The 23,830-nt window shown below is 52.2% G+C and overlaps 1 protein-coding gene and 1 non-coding gene across 10 annotated transcripts in view; both read left to right on the forward strand.

Annotated features, from left to right (window-relative positions):
* CACNA2D2 (calcium voltage-gated channel auxiliary subunit alpha2delta 2) overlaps positions 1-23,830 on the forward strand; it is a 128,783-nt gene that overhangs the window by 75,293 nt on the left and 29,660 nt on the right. For 2 of the 9 annotated variants that reach the window (XM_085235623.1, XM_085235624.1), the window contains exon 3: positions 3,603-4,604. The exons of the other annotated variants lie outside the window; for them this stretch is intronic. In XM_085235623.1, coding sequence (XP_085091749.1) covers positions 4,461-4,604 — 144 coding nt within the window. In that variant the 5' untranslated portion in view covers positions 3,603-4,460. The remainder of the gene's footprint in view (positions 1-3,602; positions 4,605-23,830) is intronic. 9 annotated transcript variants of the gene reach the window in all.
* On the forward strand, positions 13,841-13,951 carry LOC116217186 (U6 spliceosomal RNA). The gene has a single exon (XR_004161356.1). It is a non-coding gene; the product is annotated as a U6 spliceosomal RNA (small nuclear RNA).

Below are 23,830 nucleotides of genomic sequence, written 5' to 3' on the forward strand. Positions count from 1 at the left end.
TTTCCTTCTTTTATGCTCTTGTTTTTCCAGCGTGTCCGCCGTTCTCCTCTCTCTTTATATTGAGATTTGTCCTTTCTTTCCTGAAAATTAAAATGCCGCATCCCTGCCAATCTGAGACTAAGCCGAGATCAGAGAATAGTTTGTTTCCAATTGAGATATGAAAAATACCTTGCAGTAACGCCTGCAGCTGTAATGCGTGGGAATGTCTGGATTGCTCTGTTCTGACAGCCCATGTCCTGCCACTGTGGGGCCGAGGGGTGGGCCTGGGGGGAGCTGGGGAGTGCTGGCTGCCTCCAGCATCCCCACTGCCAGCCCAGTGTCCCTCTCCACGCTAATGGAGGGTTCCAAAGCACAGAGATGTCCAGGAGGATCCACTGGTGCCTGTGGTTTCAGCATCGTAACCATCACAATCAGGTTTGCTCTGCCTGGAGTTCTCTCCTCTGGGAGAAGGCAGCAGAAGAGGAGGAAGGGAATGGGACCATCCCTCCTTTAAGCCCCCTGTGGCTGCTCAGCAGTGACTCAAAGAGGTGATATCTGCTCCAGCCATGATTGCATCCCCAGGGATGTGAAGGATGCTCCTTGCAATGAAAGGGCAGCCTCTGTCCTGGGTGAGGAAGAAAGGAGAACTATTTTGACGGAGGGTGAGGATCCCTCTCCAGGCTCTCCAGGAAGGACAGTGCATTTCCAAGCTGAGTGCTGCTTGACCTCAGCTGGTTTCCACAGTCTCTGCACCACGGTTCTTCGGGCTCAGAGTCACTCTGCTGTTTGTCCTTCAGAGAGCACCAGGAGCAAAGCAGCTGCTTCCCAATGCTGGCATTTGTTCTGCTGGCAGCCAGCTCGCTGCTCTTGTTGCAGACGACATTCCTGCACTCCATCGTCGGACAGTCGGGCTCAAGGACTCCAGCTTGCTGGTGGTGTGGCACCTGGGGCACGCAGCCCTCCGCTGGGTCCCATTTCTGGATGGAGGTGCTCCCTTGAAAGTCCAGCAGCAGGGAGGTGGGAATGGAGATGTGGCCCCGGGTCCCACAGCCGCTCAGCAGCTGCAGGCTTGCGTTGCCGGATGCTCCTTGGAGAGCAGCCCATGGGCACCAGTGCTCTTGGCTCATGGCACCCAGCTCATGTTTTCAAATACCAAATGGAGTTGTTTGCAAATGCCTAGTAAATCCCAAAATAGCCCCAATTTACCGAGTTTTGTGAATAGGCTCCAGCCCACTCCAATGACAATAGCAGCCTGCCTCTGTGCCTCGCTCCAGCTCCGTGGAGGCACAGCGCTGAGAGGGTGACAAGCGAGGCTGGGTGAGCAAATGTTATTATTCCAGCCTGCTGCACAAACAATGGATGCTATTTGTTTTGCTGGCTTCTAGAGCATCTTATTTGTCTCGGCTGCGGTTCCCTCCCTTCAATCCCTGTTCTGATCTGGCTCGCTGCCGCTCAAGAATGCTCTGTCCCAGTGCTGTGCCACCAGCAGTCCTGTTCCCCCATGTGGGCAGACTGTGGGGAAGTCTGTCTGCCTGTCCCTTCCCACTAAGCCATTCAGAGTGATGTTTTATTCCACTGGAAACCAATTTCTCTGAGGAAAGCAGTCCATGCTGCTGGCTGCCCATTCCTGGTGGCCTGTCGTGTCCCTTTATGCCCTGTGATGACCAAGCCACAGTCTGCACTCCACAGGGGATGGAGCAGAAGAATGCGGCCCAGGGAGACGTGTAGCTGTGCCCCTGGCCATGCAGCATCCTCATCATCATGAGCATAGCACTTGTGGGCACTGGTGCCCCCAGTCTATATGGGAGGGATGGAGCTGTGGGGTGAGACAAGAACCATCAGCACCTCCGGATTGCTGTGCTGTCAGAGGTACCCAGCATTTCCCCAGGATGAGCATTTCCCCCCAGGATGAGCTGAGTGGTGGCTGGGCCACTTGTCCTGATGGAAAGCTGCTCTGTGTGCCACTCATGGGACTGCTGGGTGGTGGGAATGTGCAACCTATGGGACTGCTGGGTGCTTCCCAGCTTGGATGGGACAGGAAAGAATTCACAGAGCCGAAAACTTGTGTGATGGGATCTGTTAACATAAGGCAATTAGGGAACCCATTCCCAGCCTGCTGCTTGCTGTGACAGATTCCTGAATCCCAGCCAGTGCATTACTGGAGAGATGCTGTGGAAGAGGAAATAACAGGAATCTCCAGCTTTTTATAGCACTAGCAGCTCTGACCAGCCGCAGCGTTCCTGCTGTCCCCAGAACACGTGGGGCTCAGCCAGCGGCTGCTGCCTGTAGAGGAGGGGGTGGTGATCTTTGAGAGCAGCTACAAGAATTTAATTTATTTCACAAGAATTTAATTTGCTACAAGAGCAAAGGGTGGTCGGGGAGTGGAAGGGATCTCAGACTGATGGCAGGAGATGATGTGATGGATTTTTACCTCTGTGGTGTTTCGGGGCTTCTTCTGGCTCAATACTGTCCTGTCTTAAAGACACTCGCTAACGAGTTTGTGCCATGATCACACTACTAAGCCCACTCTCAGTGCTATGTCTCCCTCACAGGCTGGGTCTCAGGGTGTCCCAGGGTATGGGCACACACTGTGGGCTCTGCCCCCTAACAGCAGTGGTGTCAGGGAGGGGTGGGCACGCCATGGGCTGTGTGTTAGGAGCAGGAGCACAGGAACATTGGTGGCTGAGAGCTCTTCCAGGGCAAAGCTGAGGCCCAGGAATGCCAGTGATGGAGCATCCATCCCTCATTCTTCCTTGGTTGTGCTGAGGGCATAGAGAAATGTGGGCAGAGAGGAGGGAGAAGAGGTTGCAGCGCCACATTTGTTGCTGCTCTCTGTTGGTACAGGCAGAGCCAGCCGGGCTCCTATGCTGCCAGTCAGTGTTCCTGGGGGAGGAATCCTCCCTTGGGTGCTCGCAGGCACCCAGTGGTCCCAGAGTGAAGCAGTGCTGTGGGCACTGCACTGCCCATAGTGGTGCCCTGGTGTTCCAGGCTCTGCAATCAACGCACATCAGCCCCAGGAGCCCCTCTGCACGTCTCTGCTGCTAGGGCAAAACAAATCAACAGGAACAATAATACTAAATGACAGCCGAACTACTCCGGAGCGCAGGGCATCCCTCCCAGTGCCCTCACTGTGCTGGTGCTGGGCTGGGAGCCATCCCTTACGACACAGCCCATCGCTCATGGTGCAGGGCGCTGAGCTGTTGCACGCAGCCAGAACCCCCATCCCTCCCATCCCTCTGAATGCAGGGTACTGAGGGGCTGCCTGCCCCCTGCCTGCCCCAGGGGGCACTGGGTGGCAGGGCTGAGCTCAGGCATTGGCCAAGGCAGGAGAGGAGTGGAAACATCTTTTCCCTGCCCGATTTCCACCTGTGCTGGTGAGGCTGCCCAGGGCAGTGCTGGGGAGCTGCACTGCAGAGCTCACCAAGGCCACGAGGCATGGAAAGCTGACTGCAGTTCTTTCAGCTTCCTTTGCTGCGCAGGGTGGGTTAGTGTGTTTACCCACAGTATTTTTGGCATGTGGGCTTCGCAATTTGTTTAGCAATGTCAATACCATCTGGAACATCATCTATTTAAAATACATTAGAGACATGAGGAACAGCCTATCATGTTTTTTTTTTTTCCAGAGGGTGCATCCAGATTGGAGGAGAGAGTCATTCAGAAAAGTTTAACACCAAAGAGATGCTTGCTGTGCCACGTGCCCATCCCTTCCCACACATCATCACTGCCATTCCTGTAGTAGTGCCATGCTTTGATGCCACCTTCCCTGGAGAGCAGGGACAGCACCCATGTCCTTGGGGCCTGCAGGACTGCTGGCCGGGTGTCCATGTGTCTTCCATTCTATGTCCCCAGCACCTCCAGCATCCCCAGCACCTTGCTGCCATCTGTGGTTCGTGAATTGCGAAAAAAAGCGCCATGTTCTCCCATGTCGTGTGCCCAAATGCATTTCCCACTGTGCCTTTGAACTGGGTCACCACAAACATCAAGCATATCCCCTCTGATCACTCGATGCAGGTTACTTAGTGAGAGTCACTACTTCTTACACAATCAGAGGAAGAAATGGATTTGTGGTGCCTGGGGCCGTTTCCATGCAGCAGAGCCCGTTCCTATGCACTCTTCTCAAAGCTCTGTGTGCTTTGCTACCTTAGTGTTTCTGATTTCTGTTCTGGTGGCGTTGGTCTGGCAGCAGCACCAAGGCACTCCACATCTGGACATCATCTGGGTCTGGAGCCCCTCTTCTGGCACGGGACACAAAGCCATGGGCAGGGTCAGACGAATTGTCTGTGTGTCTCCATGTGACGATAGTATGGATTTCCCTGCCGGGCTCCCAGCAAGTCACACCGACCGTGCACAGAGAGAGCTTTCCTATCTGAGAAACCAAACCGTTCGTCTGTGCTCCCAGCTGTCCTCATATGTCTGAGAAATCTTTAAAAAGCCCAAGAGAAATAACTCCGCATTATTGAAAGCAGTTTGTCTTGTAGAAGATGAACGTGCCTGCGTTTAGCCACGTCTCTGTATTTTGGGTGAGTGGTTTGGCAGATGCAGCTGTGAGGCCCTGTGGTGGTGGTGGCCAACATGATGCTTGGAATGGAGCTGCAGCACGGAGCAGAGGTGCACGTGGAGCAGAGGTATGAGTGTAGCAGAGGTACACCTGGAGGAGGGGGACACCTGGAGGAGGGGTACATGTGTAGCAGAAGCTATATATGTATATATGTATACATTCTAAGTATACATGAAGCAGGGGTATACCTGGAACTGAAGTACACGTGGAGCAGAGGTATGAGTGTAGCAGAGGTACACCTGGAGGAGGGGGACACCTGGAGGAGGGGTACATGTGTAGCAGAAGCTATATATGTATATATGTATACATTCTAAGTATACATGAAGCAGGGGTATACCTGGAACTGAAGTACACCTGGAGCAGAGTTATGTGTGTAGCAGGGCTGCACCTGGAGCATGGGTTCACATGGAGCAGTGCTACACCTACAGCAGAAGCATACCTGGAGCAGAGGTGCATCTTGAGCAGAGATACACCTGGAGCAGGGGTACACCTGGAATAGAGATGTACCTGGAGCAAGGGTACACCTGGAGCAGAGATGTACCTGGAGCAAGGATACACCTGGAGCAGGGGTGCAGCCTGCCCTCGAAACCTGTCCATCCAAAGCCTGCAGACCCCACGTCCACTCTGCTTCCTGTGACCATGCACTGAGTTTGTCTGATGGGAAGGGTCTATCCTGAAAACATTTACATTGTGTCCGGAGCATTAACAGCCTGCTGTCTCAGGAGAAAACTCAAACCCAAAGGCCTTGCTTCTTCTCCCTGGAAGACTTTAATGTGGGCTCTCACAGAGTGCAGCTTAATGGCTGTGAAATTATCACTTCATCTGTGCCATCCATCTACATGTGTCTGCTCCGCACTGTGGCCCCTCCCACCCAGGGATCCTCTCAGCAGCTGGATGCCTATAGTTGGGGGCAGAGCCATGTCCCCGTGCAGTGCTCTGCTCCGTGTGCCCCCGTCCTGCTGCAGCGTGGGATGGGGGTCCTGCGCCGTGCCTGTAACACTGCGGTGTTACTTTCCCTTCTCCCTGGCTGCGGGTGGCTACGTATCTGCTGTTCTGAATAATCCTATTTGTATTGCAATAACAATGGAATTACTGCGGTCAGCATCAAAGCCTGTGTAGGTCACGGGCGCTTTGTTTCATCATCTCGACACGATGATGATGATGATGACCTTTTGCTGTCTGCATTTCTGTGTACCTGCGTCTCGCTCTTATTAAATATCCTCACATCGAAATCTCTCACTAATCTAATCTCCCCATGTGGCTGCTGTATAATTACCTCATTTTGTAAAATATTGCATCTGTCACTCTCCCTCCCCGCGCTCGGAGCAGAGGAGGGTGATGGAGCGGAGGGGCTGAGGGGGGAGCGGTGGCGGTGCTGAGGTGGCATTTGGTGTCACCTCCCCAGCACCTGAATCTCATCCACACGTGCCTCTGCCGCCATACACAGAGGAGCTGCTCCCCCTGGACCAGAGCCCATCTGCTGTGGCAGGTCCTTCCCAGGAGTAGTGGCATTCATTAATCATCCTGTTTGCTTTCTTAAAACTGCTTAAGTTCTTTTTCCCTCAGGGGATAATGCATTGCTGCCTTTTAAATAAGCGCTGCCATTTCGGGCTCCTGCCACCCTTCTGGATGGGAACACAGCTGTCTCCCGTCTCAGAGCACATCTGCCTGCGTGTGGCACGGGGCAAGCTGTGCTGTGGAGGGGATCAAACGGTGCTTCCTGGTGCAGAGGGTGTCGGATGCAGAGCCCCTCATCTCCTAAACCCTTATCTTTTAATTTGGAGACATTCTTGTCTGACAGTTCATAAATTAAAAATGTTTCTTCTGTGACTTTTTGCTCCCGTTTCATATGCATTCTGTGTAAAGGCTTTTAATTCTGTGGAGAATTATGCAAAACCTGCAGGCCCCGGCTGTGTGTTCTGCTGGGATGTACTTGGTGTGCTGCAGACCGTGACGCTAAAACCAGCGACCGTGCGCTCAGAAAAGGCTGAGCTGCTTGGGGAGGGCTGCAAACTGCTCCTGCAGCACAGGGATCCGGTGCTGTGCTGTGGGTGCAGCGCTGTGTGCCGTGCTCCTCTGGGAGGTGTTAGCGAAAGCCTCTCTGCATCTGCATCGATAAGGAGCGCAGAGGACAAGAGGATTGCTGTGAGTGCAGCATGCATCAGTGTCACTGACAACACGGTAATTAGGCGGCACAGAAGAGCGAGCAGCGCAATGAGCCCCGTCGGCGAGCACAGGGGATGGCTCTGGCAGCGTCACTGCTCCCTGCTGACACCTGGGAGTGCAGTGAGCCCGGATGGCTGCCTGTGCCCAAAGTCACTGTCACCTTGGGGATCGGCAGCTGGGGGCTGGCAGGTGGCTGGGCAGCAGGCACAGGCATGGGATGCAGCCTTGGGGGCCCCTTCCCTGCTCTCGCCCAGGGGTTGTGGATCTGAGGGTGCTGCTGCTTGAAGAGCATCAGCTGCACCTCAAGCCTTGCTGGAGGAGGCTCTGGGGTCTCTCTCCCTTCCTTTCTCTCCCAGTGCTCCATGTTGCTGCTCCGTGCCAGGATGCTGGCTGCAATCGAGGCCAGGGGTTGGGGACACCGGTGCTGTTCCCAGGCAGAGTACAGTTGCACGAGGGTCGTGGGGCTGCGTCACAGAATCACAGAATCATAGGGGTTGGAAGGGATCTCCAGAGATCATCGAGTCCAACCCCCCTGCCAAAGCAGGTTCCCTAGACCAGGTCGCACAAGGTGTCCAGGCGGGTGTTGAATATCTCCAGAGAAGGAGACTCCACAGCCTCCCTGGGCAGCCTGTTCCAGTGTCAGGGGTGGCTCAGTGAGAAAGGACTCATAATGTTCCTGCTGATCAGGTGCTGGGGCATCACATTAAATTAACAGATGGCAAGAGCTGGGCAATGGAGAACAAGGAGGAGAAGGGTGGGATTGATGAGTATAAAAAGTGTCCAAAACTCATTAGGCATATTTATAAGAGGAAAATATCATTGAGAGTGTAGCAGGCACTGTCTTTAATGAGTTCAGTCTCCGAGTTGGGGTGTTGGAGGGCAGGGAGGGGCAGGAGCAGCACTGCGTGCCCACGCTGGTGTCCCCAGGGCTGCTGCTGGGCATGTGCTGAGCTGGGCCCACCTGTCCTCGGTACTGTCCTCTCCTCATGCCTTCAGCCCAGGGACTTCTGCTCACATTGCGCGAAGCCAAGAAGCAGTCACTGCTGCGTGGTTCCAAGGTCTGCTGGGCAGGGTGATGGTGACCCTGAGGTGGTGGTGGCCTCAGGGTGACGATGGCCCCAGGGTGATGGTGGCCCTGGACACTGGCTGAGTTTCAGGATAAGAAGGAAGACAGCTCATGTACGTCTGCTCTCCTGCCTTTGCAAAGATGCATCATGGTGTTGAGCACACAGGAAGGAGCTGGGTGGTCACGATGGTGTTGGGAAGTGAAAACACCATGTGTGCACCTTCCTCCTGTGCCTGTGGGTGTTCCTCAGCCTCACAGCCCTGCGGGGGCTTCACAGGGCAGGTGAGCTCACATTCCGGGGACAGTGTGCCCACTGAGCCTGGGCAGCGAGGGGAAGAGGAAAGCCCAACTTAAAATCTCTGAGTGCGCAGTGTTTTGTGACTGATGTAATTGCTGTCATGCTTTTAACATAATGCTTTTATCTGCCAAATAGACTCCTTCTTCTGGTCATCAATCTCGGGGCTTTGTGCCGGTCCTGCAGTGCAGGGAGGCTCTGCAGGGTGCTGCAGCTCGTGTGGGTCCTGCACCAGTGTGGTAGAGAGCAGCTCGTATGGGTCCCCTCAGGTCCTGCAGCCCAGCACATGGCCGTGGCACTGAGAGCAGGGAGCCACAGTGCCAGGCTGAGCACCAGGCAGATCCTCAGCCAAGTTTTGAATGGAAACTTTTACAGATCATTCTCAGACTGAGCGAGGGAGCAGATCTGGGCACTGCAACAAGGGTGTGCTCCGAGTGGGGCCTGACAGAACCCTTTGCTCGGTGCCTGGTGCCATATGGGGGCATACCATCACTCAATTACAGATTCTCGCCGTATCTAAATGAAATGATTTATTAATTGGAGTGAGCGATCACTGCATGGCCGGGATGCTCCTCCTCCTGTGGTGAATAGCTTTTGCCCACTGAGATGGATGTGGCCGCCGCCGCTGGGTGCTCCCCAGGGGCTGTTTCCAGTTTAGCAGTGAACTGAATGAGAAGAGAAATGTTTTTCTCGGCAGTTTGATAGGCACAGCCCTTCTGACAGATGTTGGTGTTTATGGTCCCACCGGGACAACGTTATGTAGTTGGGAATTGCTAATTCTCTCCCAGGCATGGTGCTGCATGGGATGCCAGTGTGCATCGCTCCCAGTGCTCCTTGCTGCCACTGGGTCTGGGCTGCTCCAAACTCCAACCTTTGTGTTCGTAGGGGAAATTTGTAGGGGAGATGAAGTCCTCTGGCGCGTGCTTTGGGATTCCCAGCGAGGCGTTCCTGCTGCTTCCCTGGGACCTGGTGCCAAGTACTTGGCATTGGCTGCTGCTCCTTTGGGAGAGCTGGGCAGGGAGGCTGGGAGGAGCGGTGAGAATCTGGGCTGGCAGCAGGAGGTGGGGAGCAGATTGCAGTGCAGGAGGTTTTGATTGACCACAGTACCATTTTGTGGCTTTTTCTCCCTCTCTCTGGGTAAAGCTGCACCGTGACATCCATGCCATTAAATAGGCCATGTTCAAAAGAGAAAATTGCTGCTATTTTCCCCCTTTACTTTACTGCCATAAAAAATTGATCCCACATAGCATCCTTATTTCAAAGACTGCTAAAAAAAAAAAAAAAAGAAAAAAAAAGAAATTCTCATTTTGGCTCTGACAGCTGCATAAAGTGTTTTTTAAATAAAAGGGACAGGAAATGTGGAAAAGAACCTCAACCCTGCTTGTCCCCAAAAAGCTTGTGCCCCAGAAGGGCGCCCTGATCTGGAGAAGTGGGTGGGAGCAAGAGTGTGTGTGGCACCGGTGGCTGCTGTGGGGCAGCAGTGGGGTTTCTCTTTTCCTGAGGTTGGCCACAGAAATTAAAACTTTGCTCAGCAGCTGAAGGGGCAGGACCCCACACTTACCTGGGCTGGGCTGTGCTGGGCTTCTTTGGGAGTGATGGCAAGGGGCTGAGCCAAGGGATGGGGAGTGGGGGCTGGCAGGGCTGGGCTGGGCGGCCGAGGGATGCTGGGGAGGAAAGCAGCTCCAGGAAATAGCTCTCCCAGTAACAACCCTCAGCTCCTGTTCTAATGCAAGCAGGATTAGCCATGTGCAAAGGAATTGGCTGAAGCTGCAGCAGCAGGCTCTGCCCTGGTGATATGTCTCCATTTGCTCTGATTTGATTTCTCCAGCCAGCCCAGCCCCGAATGCCATAAATTTTGCTCTCCTTTACACCTCGCTGATGAGCTGTCCTTCAGAGCAGGTCTGTGGCTTTGCAGGCTGAATTCTGTGCGTGCCTCCCCTGAAGCCAGCCGAGCCCTGGTGAAGAACTGAGATGCGTGTAACTATTAAGGTCAAAGGATGCTTGGGTGCCTTTCTCCTTTCTTCAGACTTATTTTTCATCTTCAGTCCACAGCCTGGCCACTGGGGTATGCTGCTCAGACCAATGGCATGGCTCTTTCAGTTTGGGTCACTGTATTCTTTTAAGTGCACTATAAACCCGGTGTGTCTTTAAGGCCATGTGTGTGTAGGGATTTGCTGATGGCTCATCTTTCCAGCAGGCTTCTTCAGCTGAATGTCAGTTTATTGCTTTTGCAAATTGTCTTGTGCCTACACAGAACCGGCTGCCTCAGCACAGGGCTCTGCCAACAACGTGCTCCATAAAAGGGTTATTAGGATAACAAGAAAGAAAACAGAAACCTCTGCAGAATCGTAGCAGCGTAGTGCATCCCTCCCCCTCCCCTCGCCCCGTTTATTGCCCTCAAAGCTCCTGAGCTGGGCTGCAAACTGCTGCTCTGCTGTGGGTGAGCGGCAAGGTTAAAGTGCCCAGACCGGAGCTAACTCTGCTGCAATTATCTGCTCCATGGCACAGCACCAAGCTGCAGCTCACCATAAACACCACATGGAAAGCACTGTTTGCAAATTGCAAAGCAATCGTGACCACCCCACGCCAGCACACAGAGAGGTGCCAGTGTTTTCTTTCCCGTGTGTGTTGTGCTGACCCTGCACTTGCAGAGCAAGGGTTGGAACAAGGCAGGTGCTGGCCCCAGCCCCTGGCTCACCTCGGTTTACCTTCTGGGGAGAGGATGGGGAATAAAAACGTGACTCACTTTCCTCTGAACGCCACCGATATCTTTCACCCATCTCTAACACCACTGCTAACCTTTCAGTGTGAGTTCATGCCGGATGCCACAGTGCTATAATCCTCCTCTCCCTCTCATCCTCCATAAGCGTGGCGTTCTTCTCCCTCTTGCTGCTACCTGTATTGCTCACCTTGTCCGGCTGCTGTTTGGAGCTGCCTGGGCACAGTGCACCCACTGCATATCCCATCCCCTGGGCATAGTGCTGGCGACTGGGTGAGAGCAGGCAGCACCTTCAAGTCGTGCTGTGATGCACCGAGCCAAGCCCGGAATGTTTCAAAAACCAGAGACAGGAAGCAAAGGGGAGCAGTGGTGAGGTTCGAGCCAATTCTGCTGGCTTGAGTTTGATGCTGCATCAAGGTGCAGCTCAAATTCATGCTATAAAACCATAGAACTACAGCTGAGGTGCTGCACGCATTTCTCCTCCTGTTTGTATATACATTGCATGATTGTAGGATGCAGCTAGAAATGTTTACAGCACGTAATATCAAAATCAATAACAGGGAGCCTGCAGGACTTGCTGCTTTGTGGATCAGTTGCTCAGTGGAGCTCCAGGATGAGGCACTGTGCTCCTGCAGCAGTGTGATGGGATAACCCCGCACTGTGACTTTGCACAGCCCACTTTTGTGGTTGTGCTCGGATTGGGTCGGGTTTATGATCCACCTGGCTTCTTACCATCCCCATTAGTAGCTGATAGCAGATGTTTGGAGAGGGGGATTATTACTCTTGCAGTGCATACTTAGCTGGCAGATTATTGAAATTTCTTTCTAATCCTAAGCAGTTACTTGGGAAGTATAAATCCTTGAGTGATAGCACTTCTCTTCCTCTGTACTTTGATCTCAGCTCGCATAACCGATGATACTCTGATTAATTTGATTTTTGTTCCTTAAAAAAAAAAAAAAACAAAACTCGTGTTCCCTACATCTCGAGGCACTGAGTTCCACGGGGAGCGGAGTTTCTTGGCACCAGCTTTGAGCATTTCCATAGCTGAGCTCAGAGGCACCTTTCCATTATGAGGGGTTTCTGCTTCTTTTTAACTCTCTGCTTCCTGCAAGTGAATCGCATCCTCTGTGCCTCTCCCACCTCCGCTGTGTCGAGCAGCCACACTCCTCTCTCCTCCCCACCCGGCACCAGCAGGAGCATGTGCTGTCACAGCTGAGGGACCCACTGATGTATAGGCCTGCTGCCTAATGTGACAGCTTTATTTACCGCCCACTCCTGAGCACAAACTGGCATCTTTGGGCCATCACTCCCACTGAGATGTTTGTGCTCCAGCGTGCCGCGATCTCTTCCTTGAGTGGCTACAGTTCATTTTGAGCTCTATCAGCACGCGTGATGAGTCCTAATTGTTGCTCTCAAGAAGCAGCGCCTTGTGTGTGCTTGCCCTGAATGTCATCAGCTGTTGGATCTCCCAGACGAATCAATTCCTTCCCAAGCTACCTGCGTGCTGATCCAGCCCTGTTCTGCTGGAGGTCTCCCCTTAGTAGAGGATTGCCATCCTCTCCCTCTGTATGCACTCCCATTTGGCACACTCCACTGTCGCCTCCCATAACCAGGATTTTGGTGCTGTGATTGGAAGGCGTCCTTCTCCTTCCCTTTGTGCTCTTTCCCATCCTCTCTCATTTCTCCATCTCCAGACTGAGCAGGTAAAAGCAGATCAGGTCAGAGCAGCTGCAAGCTGACATCTCCCTGGCCATCAGTCCGTCTGCTTGGGAACAGGCATGTGGGCTTGTGCAAAATCTGAGTCCTGCCTGGAAGTCATTTTTCAAAGCGCAGAGCCCTCAGGCCTGTGCCCTGTGCTGAAGAACTCACTGCAGGGAAGAGCTTTGCTTTGAGAGGCGTTTGCTTTTCAGGACTTAGAGACACCATCAGCCGAGCAGTGCTTTACAGTCACCAGTATCCGAGTCCACAGAGGTGAACAAATGAATTTTTAGAGGAAGAAAGGTTTTGCCACAGGTTTCCTTGTGGCACATCTGCACCTCTTCAGAATTTTTTTCTTTCCCTCCCATTTGAACAACAAAATATTAGGATGTGATGGGGAAGGTTGAAATAGGTGGAAGTGGTTCTACTGGACTGCAGACTTGGCCTGGCTCGGCACTGCCAAGAGATGGCAAGTCGCCATCTGATGGTAAGTGGCACAGGGGAGGGGGCACCACCTTCAGTGCTGGTCCTGCTGCCAGCAGTGTTCTTCCAGAACAGAGAAATGGCAGACACACACAAGGACAGAGAGCAACCAGAGGACCAAAGAGCAAGGGGCCTTTTGAGAAATCAGAATAATGGGATTGTTTTGTCAGGAGAAGGCTGAGGTAATACACACAAACAGCCTTCAAATACATAAAATGTTCCTGTTGCAGGGAAGGAGAAAGTAATGAACCATTCCCCATGCACCCTGGAGATGGTATGGGAAGTAATCATCTTAAATTGCAGCAGGAAAAATTTACCTTTGATATTAAGAAAAATTTGGCAGTGTAAGACTAGTGAAGCACTGGAATAGATTGCCTGGGGAAGCTGTGGGAACTTGGCACCAGCAGCTTTTTGAAAGCAGTCTGGGAAGTGCTCATCCAGGAGGGGCTGGCTTGGACAGGGGAGGACCCCATGGATGGATCTCACAGGGCTCTTCCTGCCCCATTTCAGTCGTTTCTCTGCCATCAGCCCATGGTCATCATCCTTCCTCTTTTGAAGCACTGCTGTAGCTTCCATGGGCCATGTCTCCTGCATCACTCTTACACCTATTGGTATTCTCGTATTCGTGCCCTTTGTAGCAGCTTCCACCCACTGCTTGCTGGGCAGCAGCCCATGGGACAACTTTTTCTCTGCACTCACGTCTGGGTTCTCAGATCTCACCTGAAAGAATGTGGGTTCCTTCCTTCCAAGAGTCTCAGAGTCAAGGACCTGGAAGAATGACTTGACAGGATCCCAAAGCTTTGGAAGCCCAGAATCAATCAACTGCAAGATCTAATTGTATTTATCTATACGTCATGATTCTGAAAGCTAACATTTGTGTATACATCTCACCAGCAGCACACATTCTAAAATTGGAACAGTATAGAGAAGATTAGCATGGCCCTGCACAAGGATGACACACAAATTCATGAATTATTCCTTTTTTTTTTGCTGTTGAGATTAAATTGGGAGGAGCTGTTGACTTCATCGAGAGGCCATGCAGAGACACGTAGACAAATTGGAGAGCTGGGCAATCACCAACTGCATGAAGTTTAACAAAAGCAAGTGCAAGATCCTGCACCTGGGAAGGGGCAACCTTGTCTATAAATGCAGAGCAGGGGATGAGATGCTAGAGGGCAGCCCTGCTGAGAGGGGCCTGGGGGTCTTGGTCAACAGCAAGCTGAATGTGAGTCAACAGTGTGCCCAGGCAGCCAGAAAGGCCAACAGTACCCTGGGGTGCATCGAGCACAGCATTGCTAGCCAGAGAGGGAAATGATTGCCCTGCTCTATACTACACTGGTACAGCCTCACTTGGAGAGCTGTATGCAATTTGGGGCACCGCAGTATGAAAGGACATAAAACTATGAGAGAGTGTCCAGAGGAGGGCTACAAAAATGGTGAAGGGTCTAGTCTGGAGGGAAAGATCTATGAGGAGTGCCTGAAGGTTTGTTCAGTCTAGAGAAGAAGAGGCTGAGGAGAGACCTCATCATGGACTATGGCTTCCTTACAAGGGTAAGCAGAGGGACAAGCACTGATCTCTTCTCTCTGCTCACAGCAATAGAACCTGAGAGAACGGCATGAAGTTGTGACAGGGGAGATTCAGGTTGGTTATCAGGAAACAGATCTCCACCAGAGGGTGGCCGGGCACTGGAACATGTTCCCAAGAGCAGTGGTCATGGTACTGAGCTTGCTGGAGTTCAAGAAGCATCTGAGTAACACTCCCTGACATGTGGTCTGATTTTTTAGTGGTCCTGTGTGGAGCCACAAGTTGAACTCAGTGATCCTTATGGGTACCTTTCAACTTGGGATATTCTATGATTCTAATGCTGTGGGTGCTCTGGGCAAGAAATCAGTGGGCAGCCAGTGCAGCAGAGGCAGGCAGAGCAGGCAGGGCACGATGCACAGCGGGATCCTTGCCCTTCCCTGTGCTTCCCTCTGCAGCCTTCAGAAGGGCTGTGCAGAGCCACATCTGTGCAGCACTTATTTATATATTTGTCCTCCCCTTGCTCCTCTCAGAAATCAATTCCATTCCCCCAAACAATGGTGAAGGCCTTGAGGAGATATCGATCTGTGGCAGAGCCAGAGAGGAGAGTATTTGTGACACAGAGATGCTCTTTTGTAAGTAAAAGATAATTACCAGATCATAGGGACGCTCGCTGAATGGGATGACATTAAATAGGCATCAGGGTGAAGGGCAGCGGGGCTTTGAATGAGGCATTAAACAGCACTTGGCTCCCACCAGCAGCAGCCCCTCCTCTCCCTGCCCTTGCTATTTATCCTGCTCCTCACCCCATGCTCTCGTTTTGTCCCCAACATCCTTCTCATTCCAGCTGCCTTCCACCCCATCTTGTCTTACCTTTGGGTGCTGCCAGGCTGACTGCACGGGTGCACCTGGCTTCAGAGCTGCTGGGTCCCCATCAAAACTAGAGGGACTCAAGTGGCAGTGCCCTGAGGGGCTAGGGAAGGAGCTGCCACACGCACCTGCTTTGGAGAGGAGTGGTGCTGACATTTTAGGATGAGTGTGAACACAGGACTAGGGTGTATTTGGCCCTGGCGAGGTTGGTCTTGCAGCATGTTGGCTGATGGCAGTGCTGTCAGTGTCCTCAGCACAGCCTGGCTGCTTGAGGCCACCTGTGCTCTCCTTGCTTGGTTTCTGCTGGTACTTCCAAAGCCTGCTTTGTTTATCTTGGCATCAGTGGAGAGAACAAAACAGTGGAGTCCCACAAAACAGCAGTGAAGTTCAGAGGGATTGTTACAGCTGTCAGGCGGAGGGGGATCCCTGGGATGGGACAAAGCAGGACTCACCATGCCACTCACTGCTGCTGTGAGAGCTGCTGCCAGCCGGGCTTACTGCAATTGGCATGACACAATGCAAAATACATTCTCAGTACACTGTATCATATTTTTTTATTTATGCTGACACTGGCAGTCTTATTCTAATCCCTTGGTGGCACATTACAGATGGATTGCAGTGAGGACTCCCCAGCTGGACTTCCCCAGCCCGTGGAAGGCACACTGCTGGGACCGCAGGGAGGATGGAGGCTGGCTGTGCCGTCGGGACATCTGGAGAGTGCTGAGGAGACTGCGGCTGTGCCACACTGAGAAGCATTTCTCAGCTTTGTGCCTCCCTTGTCCCAGCCAGGCTCTGGAGGCAGCAACACGGCACGAGCGCAGTGTCCGAGCGGAGAGCTGTGATTCTGGCACAGCCAGCCCTGTTTGTGCAGCGCATTAAGTGCCCGCCATCGTGAGGCAGGAGCTGACTTTGCAGCCTGATGTGGCACCAAGCACAATCCTTTCCTTTAAAAGGAAAAAAAAAAAAAAGAAAAAAAAAAGCCCATTACCATTATTGAATCAAATACCAACAATTTAAAAAACTCTTTTAAATATTGTTGCTGCGTTTCCAGCTGTTAAAATCTTCTGTATTTAGTTATCATAATAACAAAATGCTGAGGCTGATTTGAGCAGCAGGGAGGCAGTGCCATTATTCAGAAGGGTTTTAAATGATCGGGTTTTCTTCAGCGCAGTGGTGCTCTCCTGTCTATTAAAAGGCCTTTTGTTGCCTTGGCACCTCCAGCCGGGGTGGTGGGGTGGTATGGTGTGTTGGCGGAGGGTCCCTGCCTCATGGGCAGAGTACAAAGCGATACACAGAGCTTCTCACCGTGGGGCCGCTTGCCTGGCAGAGGGTGCTCAGAAATGGGAGCGCTCCCAAGGTAACTTGCAGAAGTTTCTGCTCTTTGGTGTTTAGGGAATGCAGATATTGCTGTTCATGTTGCAGGGAAGGCTTAAAATAGCAGAAAGAGGCTGGCTCTGTTTTGTTGGAAACCGGTTCCTTCTGCACAGCATTTGGAAAAGGCTGAGTTGTGCTGCTGGCGTGCGCTGCTTGCAACATCTCCTTAAATCCCTTTCTAGAGAAAAAAGCTATTTTTGCACCATCTCCCAACGGCAGTCAGGGTTGGCAAGGACGTAAGAAGTGCATGAGGATTCTGGGAAGCACCTCTAGGCGGGGGGAGGCAGGATGGGAGTGAGCTTGCCCTGGTGCAGGAGGAGCTGGTGGGTGCACGGGTAGCACTGGCAGCTTGGGAGTGCCCGTGGGACGGTGGAGCTCAGGGCTGTATGGCTCCATCCAAATGAAGAAACAACCTTGGCTGCTGCTCAGTGAGGACTGTGCACAGGCAGCAGGGCCCAGGCAGAGTAATGCTCTGCAGCCCAGAGTCATCGGGGCTGCAGCCTCAGCCCCTGCCAGCCACCCAGGCACAGTGGGCCATGTAAACACAAGTCCCCATGCTGTCCCCAGCCTGCACGCTGCTGCTTTGCACACCCCAAAAGGTTACCTCCGGCATGGCGCACTGTGGGTAACGAGATGCAAATTGATAGAGAGACAATGAGGCTGTCTTGTGAGCCATTCCGACTGGGGCCAGTGTTTAAAAGTCAGCCTGATTGCCTCTCTGGCAATTTGCATAGCATTAACCGGAGAGATTTTCTTTTTAAACTTGAACTTTTTTTTTTTCCCGAGGTCACCTCAAACTAATTACATCTGCGAGGCTGCTTTACAAAAGAGGGCTCTGCGGATGTGATTACAGGGTTTGGAGTGTAAGGAGGAGACTTTCCTGGCACAGGGAGAGGGAAGGCCCCGTCCACATGAACTTGGTTAATAGCACAGCCCTACCTGCTGCCACCAGGTCTGTGTGGGTTTGCAGTGCGTGCTATGGGAGGTGAGAACAGGGTTGTGCACAAGCCTGAGGGGACTGTACCCCCATCACAACTTGATTTGAGGCTGGCCACAGCCTGCCACTGCCCATAGGGTGCAGCTGCTCTGGTTGGGCCTGTCATTGAGGCATGAAGGTGCTTTGTGATCCCAGGTGACACCTTACGGCTCTTCCACATGGCTCCTGGGCTGCAGTGAGTGCTGCATGGGGCTTGCTTTTCTGCTGGTCATGTGGCACTGTGAGGCAGTGCCAGCACAGCAGCTGCTCTAAGGAGCCGGCTGGATAATTTTTGGATCGTTTATTTCACCTGCAGCTATGCAGGTCATGACTTCAAATAATTAAATCTCGTGCTTCGCAGTGTCACTTGCTGCAGCTAGGAGCAGGTCTGCTGAGAAGAAGCCCCTCCGCAGGGTCTGGTGTGAGTGGAGGCTGGCTCCAAGCCCCAGGCTCTAATCCCAGGTCCCAGCCCCCAGGCCTAGCTCCAGGCTCCAAGCCCGAGGCCATTCCAAGGCCCCAGGCGCAGACCCCAGCCGATCCATCCCTGTCAGCCCATGGAGGAGCACCTTGCCCCCAGGTTTCATCACGTGCCCCACAGCAGGCGCTTCTCCTCAGGATATCTCCCTGTGGGGTGCCACAAAGTACTTCCATCTTCCATCCATCTCTCTTCAGCCTCCTCCTCCTCTTCTCCAGGAGAAGCTCCTCCTTCTAGTTCTTCCCTTTGGCTGAGGCCAGGCAGATCACCTCCTTCCTCTCCGGCATCCTCCTCCCCTGGCTTTCAGCAGGTGAGCTGAGATGTTGTGCTATGGAGCTGTACTCCTCCAGCTCTATTTGCTCTTGCTGTTTTCTCCATTCCCTGTGCTGCACCTTCTTTGAGACGACATCCTGGCTAAGCCCGGGAGGACCAAGGGAAGATGTGTGATGACAGAGATTATTGGGCATCTTCCTGCATCACTGTGGCAGTGTCCTGCTGGGGCAGAGACCACAGCACTGCTGCTGCCACGGCTTTACGCCCTGCCAAGAGAATTGGGGAGCAGAGAATATTTTTATATTTTTTCCTTTTTTTTTTCTCTTCCCTTTTTTTTTTCCCTTTCCTAAAGATTGAGTATAATCAGAGCTAATCAGAAAATTATGAGCTGTCTGATTGCTGATTAGATTCCTAATGTTAATATAGTCAAGAAGCCTCTCTTAGCGTTGTATTTTAAGAGAAGTGTAAAAATAACGTCTTAGGAGAGTTAGAGCTGTTGGAACAGCAGGGAAGCCTGTGTGAGCTGAAGCAGAGAAGAAACCAGGCCAGCAGAAAGAGCCATGACCGGGCATGCAGAGGCAAGTAGTGCTGCTCAGCACCATCATTGCTGACCCTTTCCATTGTGGGTTTCATGAGTGCACAGAGCTGTTAAGTCTGGCCACCTATTTCTGAGGTTTCTTCTGCTCCCAGTGTCCCTGGTCTGCTCCCTAATGTCTCTGTGCTGCTTTGTGATGTCCCCAGGCTGCTCCTCGGTGTCTTCATGCTGCTCTCTGGTGTCCTGTGGCTGTTCCTCAGTAGGATTGGCCCATGGGGACCGCAGGGCCAAGGCTCACTTCAGAAAGCTGCTACGTGCTGCGGAGTGGCTCCCCTAGAAGCTGAGCTAGGCTTGTACCAGGCTGCCAGCTGGGCACAGGGCTGAGATGCCCTGTGAAATGTTGGTGAGCACATCCTGATGTTCTCCAGGATGCTGGAGGAAATCTTCATCCAATTCAGGCTGCTTGCGCTTGGCTGAGCAGTTGCAAAAATCTTATGGCAAGTGGAGTTGAATGGGTGTGCTACATCGCAGATGGCATCATAGAATCATTTAGACTGAAAAAGACTTATGAGATCATCACTTCCAACCGTCAAATAACTGCCAGGTCCACCACTAAACCATGTCCCTTAGTGCTCCTGTGTCTCTGAAATATATCCAAGGCTGGAGACTCCACCCCAGACATCCCCTCCCAGTGCCTGACCACCCGCTCAGCGCAGAAATTCTTCCTGATATCCCATCTGAACCTGCCCTGGTGCAACTCAAGGCCATTTCCTCTTACCCTATCACTCACCCAGCACAAAGGAGCAGGGGCCCTTCTGTTCTCCACCTTTCCTTCCTACCCTCACAACTTCCCTCTCCTGCACCTGTGTGTCGGTCCCTCCCCAGCTGCACGGCAGACATTACATTTGCATACATCGATGCTCCCCCTCATAAGCTACTTCCATTCATTCTGCATTTGGCTTTGATCTGTCCTGGCAGTGGTGCTATAGAATGGGCTATATGCTGTATTTATCCCCCATTGTCACCGTTTAATAACTTAGTATAATGTTATCACAGTAATTGTTACATTTTTTCACTAAGTTCTATTTTGTTCTTAGCAAGTAAAAATAACAGAAAATGATGAAAGGAGGAAGGGGTTGACAGAACTCTTCTCCAATTGCTGAGCATGAGGTTGGATATCAGGAAAAATTTATTCTCAGAAAGAGTGGTGAGGTATTGGAACGGGCTGCCCAGGGAGGTGGTGGCATTTCCGTCCCTGGAGGTGTTCAAGAAACGTGTAGATGTGGCACTGAGAGACATGGGTGGTAGGGATGGAGTGATGGTTGGACTAGATGATCTTAGTGATCTTTTCCAAACTTAATTGTTCTGTGATAACAACAGAGAGGCCTGCAGCCTGCATCTGGGATGCTGTTGGTTTGGGCCTTCAGAAGCGCCCACCAGGGGGGAAAGCTTTGAAATAACATTTCTTTTTAAAACATCCATCACCAGGACTGTGCCCCTGTGGCTCTGACTGCTCCCCTAAGTTCTGCCAAGCCCCATGGAAAGGTCATTGGGGTGGGCAGGCGAGTGCAAGTGTGGGGGCTGAGTTTTGACTGCGCCACATAACGGTTTGAGGACACGTTTGAGCCTGACACGGAGCAGCAGCAAGGAGAGGATCTCTGGGTTAGGCACACAGCATCCCACCGGGTGTGGGAGGCTCCCCAGCATTTGTCAGCGTCTCTGAGCTCATGGTCCAGCCCTGCAGCTGAGTCCTGAGTGTGATGTGCACAGAGGTGTGAGGCAGGGAGGGGCCCTCCGGGTCAGCGAGGGGGAAGGCATGCACCTAAATGAGTTTTTCCCTGTAACACATGTCCTGACCTTTTTTAAAAAATGAAATCTATTTTATTAATTTTTTTTTCTTTTTATCACATTCGGCCGTGCAACATTTAAGATACGACTGCGGAAAAGGTCAAGAAATGTGTAGTTGTTGAAATCTTGTTCCAGCTGATGGCTTTTCCCTTCGGGGAGCTCTCCCGCTCCTTCTCCTCCCCCAGCCTGGTCTTTAAACAGCAAGTGTCAGCCTCCCTGCTCCCTGGTGTAGCAGTAAGGCGGACGGAGGGAAGCAACCCGCAGTCCCAGCAGTGGTGCTGCAGGACGATGCCAGGGGCACATTTCAGGCACAATGTATAAGGACCCCAGAGCGGGGTAGGTGGCTGCACGCTGGGCACCTTTCCCCGGTTCAAGCTGCTCTTTGTGAAGCTGGAATGGCAGGCTGGTGAAGCAGAGGGAGGAGGAGGAGCTGCTCTCGGTACCCCAGCAGGACATCCTGCTCCCACATCCCACAGCCTGGCTCCATCCCTCGGGGTGCTGGGGAGGACAAAGGCACAGCTGTCATACAGGTGGCTGCTGAGTTTGCAGGACATGCCAGTCCCTTCTCCATGCTGTCTCAGTTCATTTTTCACCCACCTTCTGTGCTTTTCCCTGGGTGTGGACTTTCCTGGCGTGATGGGAATGCGACCATCACCAGTGCAGTAAGACTCCAGAAGCTTTTGCTTACATTTCCCTAGTGTAAATTCCTAATAATGGACTTTCAAATGCGGCACACAGCACTGCAAATTTTTGTGATTCCACTTTGTTTGCAAACCGCTTAATTGGCTGCTCGGCACAAACAGAAAACTCTCGCAATTATTTTGAAAATGCCTCAAAATCCTCCTCTGCATGGTTTAACCAGATGCAGGATGTCAGCAGGCTGACGGCAGCTACAGGCAGTGTGGTGTGCTGGCTGTCCTTCCACATGCACCAAGCCAAATACTTCCACTTGTGTGCAGTGCAGCCTGGTGCCGGCAGTCAGAGTCCACCCAAAAAACCACCGGCTTCATCTCAAACACAGCCCGGCTGATCCACAGCTCCTGCCTTAAGATAGCCCACTGCAGACGTGGCTCCATCGCTTTCTAGCCCCAGGGATGAGAGAGATTCAGGCTGAAGAGGAGGAGAGATGAGCTCTGGCCACCCCTTTCCCTCCCGTGCCATGTGGCTGAAAGAGTTATTGGCAAACAAGTTAGCACCGATAGAAAAATGCTGCGGCGCTTTGTGAAGCCGCTCCATGATCAATACCCGGCTGTGGCTAAGCCGGCTGCTGACTGGATTTCAGATGCCAGCTGCTGGGGTAATAAGAGCCCCGGGATCAACCATCTCGGAGATTATTACAGGATGAGATGCTTCGCTGCTTTACAGTGTTTGCTAAAGATTTATATTCCCTATGTGCATATAAAGGGAATATCATCGCTGCCCAACAACTCTGGGCATGTGCAGATGCTGCGTTTTGCCCCATCGTTGCATTGCTGCGTTGCAGTGACGGGGTGAAACGTGGCATCTGCACATGCCCTTAATGCTCTGTGGTGAAGCAAAGCTGGAAAAGCTTCCCAGAGCTCCATTGGTTGGAGGACAGGAGCACCACACTGAATGCAGAAGTGGAGGGGCACACAGCGCGGCTGAAGATGGAATGATTGATCTGCAGCACTTGTAAAATAATGGTTTAATCGTTATTAAGGATTAGAAATAATCCTTGAGCTGTATCGATCCCAATCACATTATTCATGATGAACTCGTTGCGCATAGATGGGAATGCCCTGCAGCCCATCCCTGTCACCACGTGCTGTCCTCCCTGGGGCACGTGCCACCCTGCTGCACCTCCTCCATCCCTGTAATGCACTGATTATCCAAAGAAGAAAAGAACATCTGGATTATTTTTTCTTAAAAACAAAGTTTTGTCCAGATTGACTTTGACAAATTGACATTTTCCAGAAGAAAAATACATTCCATTGAAGTGCCTGTAGTGGGTGCAGCAGTCACCTAGTTGCACCATTTGCAACACTCCAGGCACTTCTCGTGAGGCAGTGAATAGTTAAAGATGTCCATAAATCTTCCCTGGGCATGCAATAAACAAACACGCTCTTATCAAGTATAGAAAAATGCATATTTCATCACTGCTGCCTTAAATACAACTCGGAATAAATACTTGCCCTTAATCAGCCATCTCAGTGCATAAGCAGAGCATGGAGTGGCTGGGGGAGGGTGCAGGATTTGGGCCACAGCTTTGCTAACACCAACCCCCCCAGGGCAAAACTGCCCCAAAAATGAGCAGACATTTGGCTTTTATGTTTGCTATCTCTGATCTTCTCCCAGTGACCCGGGTGGGACGAGTTTCACTGCAGCACCCTGTGGGTTGCTGAACTCCCAACAGATGCTAGCTGTGAAAAGCAGGCACTTAGGCTTGGAAATCAAAATTTCAAGAAATAGAAAAAGGTTAAAGGAGAAAGTTTTGACCAGTGTGGGCTGAGATAGTGCTGTGATGGAATACTCATCTCTGTGCAGCCGATAAGAACAAACCGTGCTGTCCCCGTGGGAAGATGTAAGATGGCACTGCACACTCGGTGCTCCCAGTGCTTTGCTGTGCATGGTGCTCAGCCGAGGCACTGAGCTGGAGGCACAACAGGCTGATGGTGCAGGGCTCCCGTGCTCCCATCGTGCTTCTATCAGAGGAGTGAGTGCCTGGGGATGTCAGCAGTGGCACATCTCAACTGGCTGCGTCCCCATGATGCTGAGCTCTCCAGGGAGCCTTCCTGGGATGTAACAACCTTGCCAGCCTCATGGCTAATTAACACCATTCAGTTAGCATCGTTAGGTGCTGCCTCTGCCTGGGAGCCTCTTGCTGAAGGGAGAGCGGCTGTGGGCTCCTGGCTGCAGCACTTGTGTATGCAGAGGGCTGCTAGGCACACAGAGAAGGGATGGAGGCTGTTGGCACACGGAGCCCCATGGAGCTTCTCTCGACTCTGCTCTCAGCTGGGGCCAGCCGTGGCGTG

This window comes from Meleagris gallopavo, chromosome 14, assembly GCF_905368555.1.
Source record: "Meleagris gallopavo chromosome 14, MGAL_WU_HG_1.1, whole genome shotgun sequence".
NCBI lineage: Eukaryota > Metazoa > Chordata > Aves > Galliformes > Phasianidae > Meleagris > Meleagris gallopavo.